This window comes from Arachis ipaensis, chromosome B10 (assembly GCF_000816755.2).
Source record: "Arachis ipaensis cultivar K30076 chromosome B10, Araip1.1, whole genome shotgun sequence".
Lineage (NCBI taxonomy): Eukaryota > Viridiplantae > Streptophyta > Magnoliopsida > Fabales > Fabaceae > Arachis > Arachis ipaensis.
In genome coordinates, this window is record NC_029794.2 from 1,934,354 (window position 1) to 1,946,674 (window position 12,321).

Below are 12,321 nucleotides of genomic sequence, written 5' to 3' on the forward strand. Positions count from 1 at the left end.
TTTTATTAATATTTTATCATTCAAATTAAAAGATAATAAAAAAAATTTAATATACTAATCCAACTAATGGCGGTCAAGCAAAGCTATAAATACGAAGCCTTCTTTTTCCAATCGGACAAAGTGTCGAACGCAAAGAAGAAGAAGGAATTGGGGGATTAGGGTTTTGGGTTTCGAGTTTCTGTGAACGATTAACGAAGAAAAGATGATCGAGGTGGTTCTGAACGATCGATTGGGGAAGAAGGTTCGCGTGAAGTGCAACGATGACGACACCATCGGCGACCTGAAGAAGCTGGTTGCAGCTCAGACGGGAACGAGGGCCGATAAGATTCGCATCCAGAAGTGGTACACCATCTACAAGGATCACATCACCCTCAAAGATTACGAGATCCACGACGGCATGGGCCTCGAACTCTACTACAACTAAAATCCCTCTTCAAAGGTCTCTTCTTCCCTCTTCCCTGTTCTTCTTGATTTTAGGGTTCCCCGTGATTTTGCGTTTTATTTAACAATTGCCTTGTTATGTAATCTGTTTCTGTGTTTGAATTTACCTTTCCCGAACATTGTGGATTCATAATTTTGTTCTTGATGTGTTTAAGCCGAGTCTTAATCTAAATTTCGGAATTTACATTTGTTTCCCCTTGAGTCTTCAGTCTTCACGTTTGATTATGCGCAAATGGTTTATTAACTCATCACTAGTAAAGGTTATTTATTGAAGGAATCGCACGATTTCTGTGCATGCTCGTTCTCGACACTGATCTTATTTTGTTGTTTGTTTCAGGTGCTATTAATGGCAATATAGTATGTAACTGGATAAATGCGTCGAATGTAACTTTTGACTCGCAAAAAACCCCTTTGATTGGAATAATGTACATACCCGGATGATATTGGGTTTAATTTGCTGTTGGAACAATCTGTTACTTTGTTATATATAACATATTTGACGTGTTCCTGGTTTATATGAATATGCACTGTTTGTGGAACTATCATTGCCTTCTAAATTCTATTCAAATCTAGATATTCATACTCTTTACGTTCTTCATTAAAAGAACATCTAAATTAATGAGTTAATTTTTAGTGCGTGTGTGTGTAGCATTTTTGTTGAACGAAATGGTATTTTTACAATGTGCAAAACGAATTGTCATTATGGTAGAGTTCTTCAACATAATCGATATTAAAACAAGAGTTATTTTTTTACATCTTTTAATAAATGTTATCACAGATAGGGTGTGAAGTTTCTCCCATGAAGAACTCCGTGTTATCCATTTCTATTAATGTTTGATTATACTCACTAAATAAATCTGTTTATACGATAATAACATAATCACCTAAACATTGTTATATGCTACAACGATATCTTGGTTCAATTATCTTAAGGCAGCAAACAACGTCACATAATAAAGACGAACATGACAAACTAATATAAGAAAAGTTAAGCATCATGATGATTAGATCTAAGCATAACATCTCAATTCTGAAGAGCATCTTAAATTCTAAGTATTAATTAACCATTGCAAAATGCTATAAGTCTCAATTGAAGAGAATCCTTGTCTTTCTTTGATTGAACGGTCATTTTACTTTGTCTAAGAGGTGACTATTGTTTACTCTAGAGTTTCATATCCTAAGAATGAACTGATCTAAGACATTGACTAAAATACCATCATCTAAACCTGTTATTCTAGTGTCAATTTGATTGCAGTTATAAACTCATTCAAATAGAGAAGTAGAACTTGTTGCAGAAAAGAGAATTTATCTCCACCTACTTGGACATCAATGATCACGATCAACTACTTTCCCGATTTGGTTTTCCATTTACAGTGGACGATTGTGTCTTTGCATTAGTGCTATTTGATTCTTTTGAACTGCTAGAATCTGTTTTTCTCCTAAAGCCAAACCTTCTAGAGAAAATGTTCCAACTTCTCTTTGTCTTTGTCAACTTCTGCAGCTCATTTCGAATTTCTGAGCATTCCTTCTCGATCTGCAAGAGACGTTCTCTCACGTTGTCTGTTCCCCCTGCAGAGTCCAGTTGATGATTACCATCACTCCTATGGAGGCCGAGATTTCCACTTTGGTCTTGTGAGTTTGCAAGATTGTCAGAAACAAAGAACCAGCCGGATATTGACGTGCGAAGCCGAAGCTGTTCGAAGAACAGGACTTGAACAATTACACGGAGAGGTAATCTTTCATTTTGCGCTGCATGAGTGCTTGCTTCAATTGAGAGTTTTTGGCAGTTCATCAGTCTGCAAAGTTGCTCTCTTTCAGTATCTGTCAGCCACGGATGTGCCTGCAGTTTATTGATGTTTTACATTAGAATTACGAAATTCCAAACACATGAACATTAAAAACTTATTATTATTATTTTACCATTAAGTTTATTATATGTTCTTTCACAATATAGCTTTGGCAAAGGTAGCAAGTTCCAAACAACATTTCATTATTGTCTTCCACAATTTCAGTTGCAAAAACATGTAACATTGGTGTATTGAAATAAATCTATTGGGCAAGCTAGACTATCCAGTGTGATCTAACCTTAAGGTAAATATCTACTGCATGATATATACCATCATCAAGTGGCCTAGAATAATCCGGAACTGCAACAGCAAGTGCCTGGAACTTAGACAAGCTCAAATTAGCATCTGAAGCCACCTCAGCAAGATATCCATCTAACAAGCTTGCTACCATTGTCATCGACGTCAATGGATCATCTGCAGCTATCAATGTTCCCTCTTCGAGTATTAGTGGGGAAGCTGTTACAGATGCAGGGAGGTATATAGACATAAAGTGATCAAGAATCCTATGAATGCAATCTACATCATAGAGGGTTTCAACTGAGTATCCCATATTTGGAATGAGAAGATCGACGAGCACAGCCTGGTCTAGTTGAGCTCCTACCCTTTTCTCCAAATTTTCCTTGCAGGATGGACTTGCACGCAATATCATGGCTGTTCTGAGCAACCTAAGCAGATGTTTGGAGGATGTGACCCCCCTCTTGTTTGGAAGCAACTCCACAATTTCTTCCAACAGAGCCCTTTGATCTGCTTCAGAGGTTGTGGGAATGGTTGCATGTGATTTATCCTTGAAACTTGATTGTCTATTCATCAAGGGGAGAAACCTCCTAAGGTAATATATGAGACATCCTGCGACACTTTCAGGTTTCATACCTTTCGATTCAATGGCTAAAATCAGTCGTTTAAACAAGGGCAGGCTTAACAAAGACACATCATAATACCACCAATTATCACCTTGAGGTTGTGGCTTTATCTCAGTGGAAATTCCATTCGCCATTGCATTGTCTTGGCTTTTACATCCACCCACTGGCCACTTGAATAAGCTTGGATCCGAACAAGCCTTCATTGCCAAGGAATCAATACACCTTGAAACAACATGCAGGTCTTCGGCAAAAGGTAGCACTTCCTCACATGTTTCAAGGGCTTTTATGGAGTCTGGCCAAGTACCAAAAACTTCATTCAGAAAAGCTTCTGTCTGCGAAACAAGATTCCCTTCGCCATAATTTTCAGTCATTTCGAGGTATTCTGCTGCACATCTGAGGCTAACTACATTTAATGGCGTGATATCTATTTTTAGACCATAGCAGAACTTGGCTATAAGCTCAAATGTTTTTGCACCACCAGGAATATCATGAAGTTGAAAGGTACAAACATATCCATCATCGCCTGACAATTCTTCAATGAGTTTCTTCAGCAGTCCACTTCTAGAAAGCAATGGAAACTGCATCAAAATCACAATTATATGAACAAATTGAGGAACAAACTCAGCACATAATTTAGGACTTGAAAGAGGCCTACAAAGACATTTTTAAGGTAAAGAGTGGAGATAAAAAAGAAGAATTCAACAAGCACCTTGTGGAGGAAGAAAGAAATCTCGCCAACTTCAACTGTAACATCACTTGGAAGTCCTGTTGAACATACCCTGAAGTAAAACAAAACTAGGATTTAGGAGCAATAATGAAAAATGTAATCATACTCTAACAACATTCCCAACATCAATCATCATTGAAAAGTTGCTAAGATAAACAGAGGCATCCACTGTTGTTTGGACAAAAATTGCAAAAAGCTGAGTCTATTTCATAGTTACTTGGATAAGTTGTTCACTCTTGCCTTTTCTTTTTCTTTCTTTTTTTTCTTTACAATTCTAGTAAATGTAATTAGCCAGTGGAAGTGGAACCAGTTAAGAACCAAATATGAAATTTGAAATAATCCAATCTCATGTTTCCTCTCTACCCAAAAGCTCATAGATTGATTGCACCACTTTGAATTTCCTGCATGATTGAAAATTGACTAGTATTTTGGAAGCTTGCACCTTTCTATCTTTGGAGGAAAATGGATTTGACAACATTTTGATCCCAAAATGAGGGCAACTCAAATTAGGGATATTTGAAGAGAAGATTGAAAACCTCTCACCACCCCACCAATATAATAAATAAAGGGTTCCATTTTGACATGGGGACATTACCAAATAAAAACAATGCTTAATTGCATAAGGGATCTTTATATTTATCTCTTAATGTGAAACCAAAAGAAGACAGAAAAATCTCACCATGTCTGGCCTTCCAAATGAAATGCTTCAGAAGACTTTGATCCCAGCTTCATGAATGACATTATTTGATTTAATCGCAGGTTGTTGCATTGATGATATTAAGAAATTAATAATTAAGACATGGCAGACAAAGTGGAAAAGAAAAGAAGAAGAGGAGAAAGGAGTGATTTCATTGTAATGTCAAATGTGATGAGAAGCTAGCTCCAGAGAGAGAGAGAGAGAGAAGAAGCGATTCTAATAACTGAAAGAGCGACAAAAACGGTTAACGTAGCTATCTACAAAATCAGCTTATGTTGTATATCTATCTCTCGTTCTCTCTCTCTGCCAAAAATTTGAAATAAAAATTGTTAATTTACTTTACTTTTGTTAAATTAAATGCAAATTAACATGTTAATATGTTATTGGTCGACTCAAGTTTATCTTCCGCCACAGGAAATGAAATAAAAGTTAAAAAGCTTTGCTTTATGCATTATTTTAACAAATGCGTTATTTTTTTAAATAGGTTATTGAGTAAATGGTTAAATTAATCCCTAAAAAATTACTTATTTTTTAAAATGGTCTTTGAAAGATTTTTTTAATTAAATTCGTTTTTTAAAGATTTTAAATTAGTCATGTTAGTATTTGCGTCACTTTATTTGTTGATGGTGTTAAAATTTGCTAATATAACGTGTTAAATGACACTTCAACATATATTTAAGGCTGCGTTTGTTTTCAGAGACAGGACAGAATATGACACTGAAACGGAGACAATAGGACGGAGACACTAAAAATTATCTTTTGTGTATTGTGTTTGGATACGATGGACAAAACACTAATGTAATGTCTAGTATTATGTTTGGATACACATGGACAAGACTAAAATATTATATAAAATGACTAAAATAGCCCTGTGATTCCAAATTTTCTACATCAATACAAATTAATTTAATAAAAAATGAGAGTACGTAGGAGTACAGACGGAACTTGAAAAAAATATTTGAGGCAAAAAATTTTAATAAAAAAATATATTAATATTTATATTAAAATAAAATTTATAAATATAATTATTTTATTTTAAAATTTATTATTAATATGTAGGAATACATATGGTTAAGATTAACAAAAAAAAAAAACAATATGTCCACTGTCCATGTCTCTGTCCATGTCTCTGCTTCCAAACACTTTTTAGACAAGTGTTGTCCATGTCTCCATGTCCTGCCCCCGAAAACAAACGCTACTTAAGAGTCTTAATTGGCTATTAACATGATTAATTTATGAAATTAGATCAAATTAACTCCAAATTAGGAAATTCTATTGCTTCAAATTTTCTCTTTAATTAAGTTCTGATTTGATCTAATTTAAACTAATCATATTAATATATGTTGGAATGTCACTTAATGTGTTACATTAGCAGATTTTGATACTATTAACAGATAAAGTAACAGCAGGACTAACATAACTAATTTAAAATTTTAAAAATATAAATTTGATTAAAAAAATTTTTAGAGACCAATTTAAAAAATGAATAATCTTTTAGAGATTAATTTGACCATTTACTAATACGTTATGAATGTGATATAAATGGCCCATGAATAGAAAATAAATCCTTTGTCATTATCCAATTTTCATAGTCTTAATTGTTTCGTGAATTAGCATTTTTTGAAAGAAAATACGATAAAGGGTGAGAGAGAGGAGAGGAAAATGATAAGGGGGGGGTGGCAATGCGTCAATGCCACTGCACATTGCATAGTTTTGCAGATTGCAGTGAGTGAGGTTTAAGGATTAAAGAGGGAGAAAGTTGAATCATCCTCTCTCATTCTCGCATCTTCTTCTTCTTCTTTCGCAAAACCAACCAACCACCTACTCAGCTCAAAGGATCTTCTTTGAACTCCCCGCTTCTGCAAAAACCCGTTTTTCGTGAGACCTTATGGCTTCCAATTCCATTCATTCCAATCTCCTTCCCAAGTCTCCCTTCAATCACTTCCAGGTTCACTTCCTTTACTTTTTCCCTTTTGGTTACTCTTTCTCTTTAATGGGGTGTTCAAAGTTCAAATTTTTAGCTTCTGGATTGCTTTAGTTTTCCCTATATGTAAGTTTGACATATATGAGGTATGTGGTTCTCTGTCTTTATTGTTTGAAAAGAATAAAAATCCAATTTTTAGGTGACTGAGCTGCCAAATTATATATCTTTTTTTTTTCTCTCATATTTGTGTTTAAGGTAGTTTATCTTAATTTATTATGCTAATTTTGAATTTGTTATATAATATGAGCTAAGTTATAGTAGTGCAATTCTTTGTAGACATCATCCTACTTGGTTGGTTCATTCCCTGCTGGGATTTTGCAAGTTAGAGTTGGTTTCAGCAATTCAAGGAGGGTTCCTTCATATAGTTGTATAAAATGTGAAAAGAAAGATGATTATAATATTGAGCATGTATCTGTTGAGCGTCCACCTTACTACAGTTACATGGACTCCACCTCTGGCCAGCTTGAGCCGGCCTCCGGTGCTCGAGCAAGTGTTCCAGAGCAAGAGTATTGGCCTGAGGGAACTGCTAGTCAGGTGAGGGCTGCCAGGGCGCCTCTGCCAGGTGGCGAATCGTCAAGTTCTCCGTCTTATGGTAGCCAGCCTGGAAGTAGGAGGAAGAATTACAAAACAGCTGCTGCTTCTTCTTCAAGTATTGATGTAGAATCGTCTGACCCTGCACCATCTGATGAGGCTTCTTTGGTTGAATCCACTGAGGATGCCCAAGATTCTTCTTCTGAGTTTGTTGTTTATCAGTCAGAACCGGAGGAAGAAGAAGAGGCGGGATATGACCTTGATAAGAAAATTGGAAATCCTCACCCGTTTATTGATCCAAGAGTTAAAAAGAAAATAGAGGGCACACTTCCTGAGGAAGAACTATGGTGGAACTGGAAGAAGCCAGAGAAAGAACAATGGTCCAGGTGGCAAAGGAGGAAACCAGATGCTGATACGGTTAGTGTGTATGAATACGGTTTATGGGGAGGATACCTATGAATTGATTTTCCTCGCACCATGAAGCTCAGATACTCCTAGTCCTCAAATTAGATACTACTGTTTGTTAGTCTTCAAAATTATGTTCATTGAGAATAAGTTGTTAGATATATTGAAGCTTGTAAGTTCTATTTTGACTGAACTGAATAATCTTTTCAGGTTTTCCTGAAAGCCATGGCAGAAACTGGGCAAGTAAAGCTTTATGGTGAGCACCCAACATTGACAGAAACGTCTCTTTACCGAGCAAGACGCCATCTTTATAAGGAAGAGAGGTATTGCTGACCATTATTTTCACAACATTGTTCTGATAAGCATAGAAATGAAAGTGATGCATTTCTGTAGTACATGAGAAATGTAAAACTAAGGGTGACATCAGTGTATGAAATTAGCTCGAATTTTTCATGGTATAATTCATTCATCAAAACTAACTTCAATTCACATATAATTTGCGCATACATAGACTTATGAGAGATCCTTGCTTCATAGTTTCATTTGTGATGACTGCTTTGCAAAATCTGAAGACATTTACTATTGAATCTCCTAAAAGCATACTCTTCATTATTATAGGCTTCAGGCTGAGGAAGATAGACTGGAAGAGATTGGTCCGATGGCATACTATTCAGAATGGGTAAAAGCATGGAAAGGGGACACATCTCGTGAAGCTATTCAGAAGCATTTTGAAGAGACTGGTGAAGATGAAACTGCTCAACTAATTGAAATGTTCAGCCACCAAACTGATCGGGAGTATCGCGTAATGATGGGAACTGATGTGCGTATTAAAAGGGATCCTTTAGCAATGCGAATGAAGGAGGAACAGATAAAGCAAAGTATGTACTCTTAACAACTAAAGTGTGTTATGTCAGTATCCTGTTTTAGTCTTCTCATATCATCAGGCCAAGCATCCCATACTTTGTGGTTGTAAATATCATTCAGCTTGCACTGAGATCTACCATTCATGTGCTTTTGGTCACACTAGATTCTAGATATACTCAATCCAGAATATCAATTAGTTAAAAAGTTACCTTCATTCTTGCAGTATGGGGTGGAGATCCGGTTTACCCAACCGTGAACTATATTCAAGATCCAAATGAAGTGATCGACTACAGGGGACCGGATTTCCATGAACCAACACCAAATATGCTGTCTTATCTGATGGAGGTAATTTGATCTAAACTCAGTTTCTTCTTTGTTTCTGCTATTTCTTTATTTATTTCCTGAAAATTTGATTGCTAAATGTGAGTAACCATTAAAGATTAACTGCTTAGTTAAATATGGAAATTTTGGGGATGGAGTGCGCAAACGTTATATGGCAAAAGTTTGTCATTCCATGCATTATGTGCTTAAATACTGCGATATATACTGAAAATTTTTCCTTTATATGGTCAGCATGGACACGTTATTACAAGGGAGGAACTCAACACTATTCTGGCAAAGGAGAAGCCTGAACAGCATGTGGTACGGTAGTCAGAGTAATAAGCATGGAAATTATATTAATACTAATAGAGAATATACAGATTGCATGGATCATTTGTGAAATATGACTCTTGCAATTTTTGTCATCAAGATAAATTAAAGGGAACCTTAAACCTCTGAGGTCAGAAGCTTTTAAAGGAAAGTATTGTATGCTAAGATAGTTTAATACTATTCATTTTAAATTGACAGGTGACAGATGTAGATGAAGCTATGGCGAAAGCCGTTGACATTGGTGAAAATGATGTGAGCTTCGTCCATTATCTCTTGGTCATTTCATTTGCTCCTGTAAACTGTATACAATATTGACCCTCGAATGTGATTGTAACATTTTCTTTTTCTTTTTCCTCCTCTCTTTATTAAACAGGATGAAGAGGATAGTGATGTTGAAGATGAAGAAGAGGGAGAAGGAGAGGAAGAGGAAGAGAAGATTACTCGTAATTGGAGCGTCTTGAAAAGTACTCCTGAGCTTCGCCAGTCAAAGGTATTCTTGTAAATCGGATAGCTACATCTATTTTCGAAGTTAGTAGTGTCAAATCAATCTCCTATTGGCTTTTATCAAATCATATATGTCCATATTTGAGAATTGAGATAGATTTTTATATCACATGTTTCATCTCAATTATAACATTCCTTCTATCCTCAATCCTGTAGCCAAAACCAAAGAAGGACGGTCCTATGTCTCTGGATGAGGCTATAGATGATTCTGAGAACTTGACTGATTTCCTCATGGACTTTGGAGAAGAAGAATGATATGACTCCTCATGACACATTCCATGTCAAAGGCATATATTGCAGTTGTAGACGCTCAGACGCGCACATGTTGTAGACACAGGCCGAGGGATTTAGTTTGTAAGTAATTCCTTGTCAGTTTCTTGAACTATGAGCAACTTGCTTTAGGCATTGCCACAAAGATAGTGTAGCTCTGGCTATAAATGTTGAAATCAGATTTTGAATCAGGAAGCTAGTTCCTTAAATACTCTCAGATACTTGTTCCCACTTTCCAACACCTCCAATATACATGCACAATTCTGATATCATAGTCCTTCATATGCAAGAGGTCCAATATGATTGCATTGTGATTTTGGTGTAAACTAGAGTCTAATAAATTTTGGGTAGGAAAGTGACCATTGCAGGTGCATCTTTCTCAAGGAGTGTACTGATTTCCACCAAGGCATGTATAAGAAGATGACTTTAGAATATAGATTCTTGTAAACTTTGTAAAACTTTATTATTTGATTTGCATTGTCAATGAGTTCTTGTATTGCAACATTTTACAATGCAATTTATCATATTATTTGTTACTATAGTTTTAATGGTTTTAACAAAAAAAAGTGAAAAACTAAAAGGAACAATATATGACTTTTCATAGTCCTATGTATTGAAGCCGGACAATTGAGACTCCATTGAATTGTTGGTCATAATATTTTACCTAAATCAAGCAAAAATATTAAAAGTTTTTTCTTTTTAACCAAACACCATTAAAGATGAATAAAAAAATCATTGAAATATTCGTTTGATTTTTTTTTTCTTTCAAGCTTTTTGGGGGCTGGGTTTAATTAGTGATTAATATGGACCTCTTTTTTATTATGGGCCTTGTTTTGGCCCAAATACATTATTGAACAATTAATTGTTTCATGTATAACCAACTTGGATTAGTCGAGTGGTTAGCTCACTCGTCCGCTTAAGCAAGTGTTGGGGGTTCGAATCCCACCTTGTGCATGCTGCCTTTAAATGGAGCTCCGATCCGCGACGGATTAGTCTTCGGCCTATCGGGCCGAGGGATACCATGGGCAACCAAAAAAAAAAAATTGTTTCATGTATCCTCTTTTTGCCCATATGTATGAGTACGTAGTGTGCGCGTGAGTTTGTAATGTCTAAAATTGAGAGTTGTCAAATTCATTTGACCTAAAAAAACATGTAGTTTCACATTGCTGAAAAATATAGAAAAGTTTCACTGGTAATTTAGTTTTTTTTTTTATATATAAATTCAATTAAAGATAGATCACTGTTGATAAATTATCATATCTTGCCTTTTCTTCATTGGCATTAATTAAAATAAAATAAAAAAAGAATTGACTATGATATATCTAAATATGAAAAAGAAGATATGTATGACTGCTCTTCTAATTCTAAATATGTTAGCAGTTCCCTTTTCTCAAAGATGGACAATATAAAAATTGCAATTGTAGGTGCCAATGGAACTTGTGCCATTAACAATTTGGACTTATTCTAGTAATAACCGTATATACCGCATACTAAAACCTTTTAAATAAGAAATTTGATTATATTAATCGCATTATTGTAGTACGTAATCTTCTAATTAAAAAAAAGAAGTCGTAATATTTTATTATTTGTGCTTTTTGCCTTTTAAACACAAGCAACTGTTTGGCCTCTCTTTTTGATAATTTCATGTTTGACCAAACCATGTGATGCTATATTGTCCTTATACGGTGCACTTTTGATCAATAGTGAACCTTCTTTTGTCATTAATATACCATATTATTAGGCCAAGATAACCACTTCTTCATTAATTTTATCAATTAATTTAAACACACTCACAAAAAGTGATCCAGCATTAGAGAGAGAGCACCTTTCTAAACCTAGCTTCTCTTCAACTCTTTCTTGTAGGACTATATTTAATAAGAATAAGGTATCGTTTAGTGGAGAAATAGAGACTGAAAGACTGAGACTGAGAGATAGAGACAGAGATAAAAATAAATTTCAATATTCTATTTGGTGCAAAGTGGGAGACAGAAATTAAAACAAGAATGAAACTCTAATTTAATTTGTATAAAAGGTAAAATTGGAATTAATTAATTGAAATGAGGGTATTTTATGTATAAAGTGTTATTAAAGTTTCAGTCTCTGTCTCTAAAAATTTCAGTCTCCTATGTCCTCACTTTTTAGAGGTACTGAAATACTGAAATTTTAGGAACAGAGACAGAAATTTTAGTACCAGTATCTGAGCCAACAAACATTATACTAAGTCTCAGTCTGTCTGTCTCAGTACCTCAAAACAAACGCTACCTAAATGATTATTTGTATCTATAAAAGATGAAAATACTGACATATGTAACTACACTAGATCGAAACTAAACTTGTACCTACTCAAGATGTCTTTCGTGTGACAAAAGTACTCTACGTGGCACTCTAACCCTCCAAAGACAGGTACTTTTGTCACACAGAGAGCATCTTGCGTTAGTACAAGTTTAGTTTCGATTTAGTGTAGATACATATATCAGTATTTTCATCTTTTATTGGTACAAATAGTCATTTATTTTATTTAATAATTTTTTTATCATCAA

At 35.0% G+C, this 12,321-nt stretch overlaps 3 protein-coding genes across 3 annotated transcripts; 2 read left to right on the forward strand and 1 right to left on the reverse strand.

Moving 5' to 3' along the window:
* On the forward strand, nucleotides 203-962 carry LOC107622313 (ubiquitin-like protein 5; the record flags this gene model as incomplete). The annotated part of the gene is given in 2 exon segments (XM_016324170.2): nucleotides 203-439; nucleotides 779-962. A coding segment is annotated over 1 exon segment (222 nt). The 3' UTR covers nucleotides 425-439; nucleotides 779-962.
* On the reverse strand, nucleotides 902-4,925 carry LOC107622315 (BTB/POZ domain-containing protein At5g03250). Its single transcript, XM_016324171.2, has 4 exons — nucleotides 4,555-4,925; nucleotides 3,858-3,927; nucleotides 2,527-3,726; nucleotides 902-2,281 (listed from the first exon to the last, which is right to left on the reverse strand). Exons 1-4 carry the CDS (start codon nucleotides 4,614-4,616, stop codon nucleotides 1,781-1,783), a joined length of 1,833 nt encoding a protein of 610 aa, XP_016179657.1. The 5' UTR covers nucleotides 4,617-4,925; the 3' UTR covers nucleotides 902-1,780.
* On the forward strand, nucleotides 6,174-10,285 carry LOC107622316 (protein PLASTID TRANSCRIPTIONALLY ACTIVE 12). Its single transcript, XM_016324172.2, has 9 exons — nucleotides 6,174-6,520; nucleotides 6,833-7,504; nucleotides 7,703-7,815; nucleotides 8,111-8,370; nucleotides 8,580-8,701; nucleotides 8,930-8,998; nucleotides 9,206-9,259; nucleotides 9,381-9,497; nucleotides 9,668-10,285. The coding sequence occupies exons 1-9, from the start codon at nucleotides 6,461-6,463 to the stop codon at nucleotides 9,764-9,766; spliced, it is 1,566 nt and encodes a 521-aa protein (XP_016179658.1). The 5' UTR covers nucleotides 6,174-6,460; the 3' UTR covers nucleotides 9,767-10,285.